The sequence below is a fragment of the Dendrobium catenatum genome, unplaced genomic scaffold (assembly GCF_001605985.2).
Source record: "Dendrobium catenatum unplaced genomic scaffold, ASM160598v2 fragScaff_scaffold_314, whole genome shotgun sequence".
NCBI classification, from domain to species: Eukaryota; Viridiplantae; Streptophyta; class Magnoliopsida; order Asparagales; family Orchidaceae; genus Dendrobium; species Dendrobium catenatum.
In genome coordinates, this window is record NW_021318776.1 from 251,652 (window position 1) to 257,822 (window position 6,171).

At 32.3% G+C, this 6,171-nt stretch overlaps 1 protein-coding gene across 3 annotated transcripts in view; it reads left to right on the forward strand.

Annotated features, from left to right (window-relative positions):
* The first annotated feature begins 284 nt into the window (after nt 1-284).
* LOC110100828 (alpha/beta hydrolase domain-containing protein WAV2) overlaps nt 285-6,171 on the forward strand; it is a 17,921-nt gene continuing 12,034 nt past the window's right edge. For 2 of the 3 annotated variants that reach the window (XM_020828526.2, XM_020828533.2), the window contains exon 1: nt 287-676. In XM_020828526.2, the coding sequence (XP_020684185.1) occupies nt 439-676 (238 nt within the window). In that variant the 5' untranslated portion in view covers nt 287-438. Of the gene's footprint in view, nt 677-6,171 lie in introns of all 3 variants that reach the window. The other variant, XM_020828519.2, reaches the window with a different exon arrangement.

The following is a 6,171-nucleotide window of genomic DNA, read 5'->3' on the forward strand; positions in this document are numbered from 1 at the left end:
TCATTTTTAATACTCAACTAAAAATAGTGACATGTTTCCAATACTTCAAGTTTTTTTTTTTTTCATTCTTAAGCTTTCACTTAGTCAACTTTAACTTATTTATGTGTGAGAAATTTTCGCTCAATAGTGAGATAACAAGCTCAATCTATTAAAAATATTTGAACACAAAATAATTATTTTATATTTTATTAAATATTTTCCATTTTGATATCTATTATTAACAAACTAAGAAAAATTTTAAATGCTAAATGACATTTAAAGAAGAAAAAAAAATTAAAATTTTGGCCATTCAATAGGTTGCCGTTTGTAAAGAATCAATAGTGCCGCCATAACCGGTTGAAGATGTTCCACCTCCCACGCGAGATGCGACGTTCCTCACCAGCTGTCTGACGGAATTCAGCAACGGAGCTTAGCCGCAGAAGCTCGGTGGACGAAGCAATGACTTCTTGGATGAAGGCGCTGGCGTACGGTGCTGGTGGGATCGCGGTGGTCGGAATGGCCACGTTGGTAGCTTTCCAGGAGCGACTTGTCTATGTGCCGGTGTTGCCCGGTCTCTCCCGCGCCTATACCATCACGCCTTCTCGTTTCCACCTCGACTATGAGGACGTTTGGCTTCGTTCTTCTGATGGAGTTCGACTTCACGCTTGGTTTCTGAAACACTCTCCTCCTGTTTTAGGTACTAGGGTTTCGATTTATCTTTTAATTCATATTATTTTCATCCATTTATGTATGTTGCTCTGTTGTCCCCTAGGAAAGTTTAATTTCTTTGAAGGAGTGTTTTGAAGATCTAATTTTGGTGCTAGCTGAGGGTTTTGTGGCATCTCGTGTGCGAGGTTGATTTTGGATGCTGTTTTTAGGGCTAGTTTTTTCTTTTCGTGGAGAGAAAATTTAACTAAGAAAATGATGATTTCATTTGTGAAAATGAGCCTTTTGTTAAAGGAAGTCATGACATTTCAGTTCCGGGAAGGTTTATGAAATTTGAAATTAATATTGATTTATAACTACATCGAGCCAAACGGTGGATCTAAAAATTTTAGCCATCTCTCAAAATACAATTTTTTTTTTTTTAATTTGAGAGTAATTGGTCCAATATCATAGTAAATAGTTAAAAAAAATATGTTGCGCAAAATATTAAGTGATTGAAACTCTCCTATAGGTAAGGTTGTTGATAAGCTCGTGTTAATGAGTTAAGATTGAACGAATATTTGAGTGTTGAAAATGAGTTTTAATCTTGGTGTGTCAGAACCTACTTTGATTTTCTTTGATCACTGCAGTCTGCAAAAACTACAAATGGATCCCAGAGTTTTTTTACCTTGAAAAAAAAAAATCTTTTTAAGAATATTTCTTTCAATACTGCTCATTAAACAGTAGATGCTATTTCTGATTTTATGTTTTGCTGGTTAGGTGCAGAAGAAATATTAGGTTGGGTCAAGTGGGTATTATTCGTTTTTCAATTTTACAAAAGTTTGTACTGTAATACCATTTCACAAAGTTTTCAAATAATTTGTTATTTGGTTGGTTATCCTCAAACTTTCAATCCAGATGCGACCCTACCTAAAGTTTGTTTCATATTCACTATTTTCATATGGTGTACTTAAGCTATTTCTGGCTAAACTGTATTCTGAACTAAGTATTATGGGGTTATTTTTCTGCTATCCAACTTATTCAGGTTTCTTTTCCTATTTTTTATAATATGCCTGTCTTGGCTAATAGTTTTGCATTTGTGGAATGCTTTTATGATTATAGTTTTGATAAAAATAGTGTGGAATGGGTAGCTAGCATATTCTTAAACAACAGTTTCATTCCATTTCATCCCTCATGGGTGCACTCCTACTTCTCTAATATATATATATATATATATATATATATATATATATAATTTTATGCTTGACCTTGATTTATGACAGTACACCTAATATTAGGTTTCGTTTGGGACGGCTTTCCTACTGCTTCTTAAAGCACCTTTTAGTACAACAATAAATTTTATACTAAAAAATACTTTAAGAACAGTAAAAAGCCGTCCCAAACAAAGCGCTTAAGTATTTATGATTAACTATGTATGTGCACTTGGGTGAGAATGGTGAAAGGAAATTGTGAAGTTTGACAGGATTTACTTTGCAAGATGGAGTAATAAAATATATGCTTAGCTAGTTTGGTATGGTTGACAATTCATAGTGGTGATTTGTATGAAAAAAAAGCTCCTGTTTGAGTTGCCTATAATGAACTCCTGTAACATTGTTGATGTTCATTACAATGCTTGTCTCTGCTATGTCATGTAAAATTAAATGGGTCAGTATGTTTTGTACATTTCTAAATTCGATATTCCAATTCTAGCCTCAGCTAATGTTAAGGCCACCATGTATGTCTTGGCTAAAGTTTAGCTAGATTATCCATCTATTTTCTTGGGATGCTTATTTTCTCTCCAGGGATAAGTTTGCATCCCTTTTAGGTCTTTAACTGTGATCGCACCTGACCGGTGGAACTGAAAATTTGTTTCTGAATTAATGAGGTTCGGCTAGTTTTGTTTAGTTTTAATGGGGGCGTTTTTTTGGCTTTTAAAATCTTTGTCAACGGTACCTTTATTTCAGTACATTGGCTTTAGCTTTAGGTCTGTGTGATCCGCCTGAGCTGTGGGACTGAAAAAGCTGTCAGAAATAGATTGCTAATTTCAATTATTTTATACGGAGGCATTTTTGGCTTAAATTCTTAGGAAGCCGAATCATTGATTTCAGTTTTGTTTTTACCTTCAGTAGCTCAAACTAACTTGGCCAAATGCTTTACCCTTTAACATAGTTTAAACTATGTTTGCTTAGGGAGGTTGTCGGTCAAATAGATAGGGAAACAAATTCTCATATCAACGTGGGTTTTTTCAGCAACTATACATCTGTGTTAGGCACTGCGTTTCTTAAAATGTGACTGATCCAGACCGCATCATCTCATTATAGATTAAGTTGGTTCATATAAATGTATTGCGCACCCAAATTTAATGTTTCTGCCCAAAAAAAAACTAAGAATTGTATTAAGTTTTTCTCAATCTGGGAAACAAAATAGTGTCTCAAGATGAGTCTTATCTCTGCATACCTTTGTTTTTATTACCTGTAAAAGTTTATGGTTAGTGTTCTTAATTTTTGTCTTTTTTTTTCCATCACCTAAAGTCTAAACCAGTTATCCGATTGCCATATGCGGGCATTATAAATCTTTTATAAAATTAGTTTTCAATAGAGGAGTAAGAATCCCTAAATTGGTTTTTCAAGCTTCTCTTTACCTTTGCTAATTTAACTTTTGGATTTGCAACTTCTATAAATATGAGCCAATAGTAGCTAGATTTGTTTGTGCTGCGCCAAGTCAATGGTATTGCTATTATTTAGCCTCCAATGGAAGATAATATTAGAAGGAGAGTCCACCTCTAGATGGTTTTGGTTACATAAGTAAAAGCCTCGGATGGCTTAAATTAGGAAGAGTAAATGTATTAGCGTCGGGGCCTATTGTTAAAAAATGTAAATGTAGATCTAAAAAAAACTTGGGTTAGAAGTATTATAAATACCTTTGTTTATATAAATTTTAAATTGAAAAATTTGAATCTTAATGAACTGAATAATAAAAAAGGATTTATGTGCCGATCCACGTAATGTGATAAAGGCTTATTTTATTGTTATTTTTGGTATACTGGATTTTACATACATTGATATGGAAGAGGTGTAACACAGTAACTACGCTATCGGCACTGGTTGTCCTTCTTTACAAACAAAAATTTGAGTCTTTGAGATCTCACATAACCATATAATCTTTGTAACTAATACTTTATTCATTGGAACTTATATTTTGAAGATCGTTTATTATTAAGAAGACTGTATATTGCGGTATCTTTAAAAGCTCTATCCTGGCCGCTTTTGAATTGTCGTCCAATTACTCTATTGCTATGGTAATTAGCTTTTTTTCAATAACTCCTACATTTTTTTTTATTTCTGATGATGTAATTTTGAAAAGCACCAAATCTATGCTTCTATGTTCTGGGTGCATATTTATTTTCTCCGTGCTTTCAGGATTTTTCTTATCTATTTTTATTGTTCTTTGTTGGTTATCAAGTTTAGGAAAGAGTGTTATTTAATAATACTCTTTACACTAATAGACATTTTTTTCTTTTATAAGTTGCTGCGTAATGAATTTTTATGAAGCATATCGGTTGTCTTGGCAGTTGGTCCTCTGAAGATTTCACCATTTTATGAGAAAGCCATTGTGACAATCTTGATTTAGAATTGTATTGTTCATGATAAAGCATTTTATTTTTCATATATAAACTTATGACGTTATTATTGGATGTTTATGCCAAGTTGCAAACTTCTTATAATTATTCTTATCCCAGGTCCGGACAATTCTTCTTCTTCCAAGAAAATGCTGGCAGTATCCTGAAATTAGTTAAATCAAACATTTTCTATTTGAAAAAGTTTAGCTTTTTTTGTGATGAGTTTTTAATGAATACTCTAGATATTGCCCATCGTCTTGAATTGTGTCCGGGATTAATGATGCAAAAACTGCATTGCAATGGTGTTTATGCTGTCATATCGAGGGTTACATTTCTTTGATAAATGATATTTGTGTTTTCCAAATAGTTCTTTATCTCTACTTATTGTTAACAAAATTTTATCCATTGATATTAGAAGTTTGAAAATGCATGTAAATTTTTCATTGAAAATAGGTTATGGAGCAACGTGATGGCTATTCCATCCTCAACACGGAATAAACAAAGGATGCTCAGGTTGCTTAGATGTTTGGCAGTTCTGCTATCTATACAAATCTTTTAATTATATACATTTCTAGTTATTCTTTGTTTAGTTCCTGTTTCCATTGTGCCTAGGCAGCAATTGACCATTTATGTACAGATGCGAGTGGATCTCTCAGAATAGTTGATTTTTGGAAGGATCTTTAGGTGGTGCAAGTTGTTCAGTGACTTGCATGGAACAATCCTGATCTAAGGTATTTCAATAAAACTACGTGTAATTGTTCATTGAAGCTGATATTAACTTCACTAGCTCTTTGCGAGAATTGGCATTCTGTTAGTAGCATTTGTGCCTGTCTTTGGATAATGGGTCTCATGGCCTACTTATCATAATTAGCTTGTGTTCATTTTTAAATTAATAAAACAGTTAATATTACATGTCCATCATCCATTAAAATAGAATTGGGCGTGCATTGAATGAAAGTATTAAAGTTTTTTAGGCATGGTATGAATGGTAGAAATAAAATTTAATAAATTATTAGGAATGGGTCTATTTTTATATTAAAATTTTATGATGAGTGCGTATGCAATGTAATAATATATTTTGAGTGTTTAAATGTAAATAGTCATGAAAATCAAAGTAGTATGTATGTTAATTTGCCCTTAAAAAATTTGTTATAGGTTCTATTCTCTTAAAAACAAAAGTTGATATAACTTTCCTCTCAAAGTGTTGATATGTTGCAGCTAAATTTAAGCCAGTGTTATTTTTTTTGCTGACATCATTTCTTAGAGAAGAATTTATGTATGTATGTGTTTCTTACTTCCTTGATTTTCATGGACCACACTAATACTCTTTGTCACGGAAATTTAGATGGATATACCTCAACAGCGCCATGCTAATGGATGTAATGCATTCATCATAGAAAATGTCTAACCTTATGCAAACATTACAATCAATAGAGTGATATGCATCAATCAATTGAAATGGGTGTTTGAGAATTTATCCAGTGTGAACATTATATTATCATCCCTTAGAATAATTTTTAATATGCGTTATTGCAATATCAACAGTGGTCCAAAAGTTAATGGCCAACATATGTGCGCTAGGATCTTCTTTTCATTCATATGGATTTCAATGCAAAATGATATTCATGCTGCTAATTTTATATGTTATATATATTTATCATCTAAGTATTTTGAAATTGATCTATTCAGCATGTTCCTTATTAACACTTTTTTGTATTTATATTTTTTGATAAGGTTTTGGTGCTTGTATTTTAATATTTTTATTTTTAATGTAGTTTTATGCATGAGTGTAATTTTTGATAGAATAGACCTTAGTTGAGGGGATGTATTTGGGCGATCAAGTCATATAATAATGAGTATACGATCGGTTTAGATATTACTTAGGATCGTATTGCAAAGTTGTGGTGAAATAGATGGGGAATTATCAA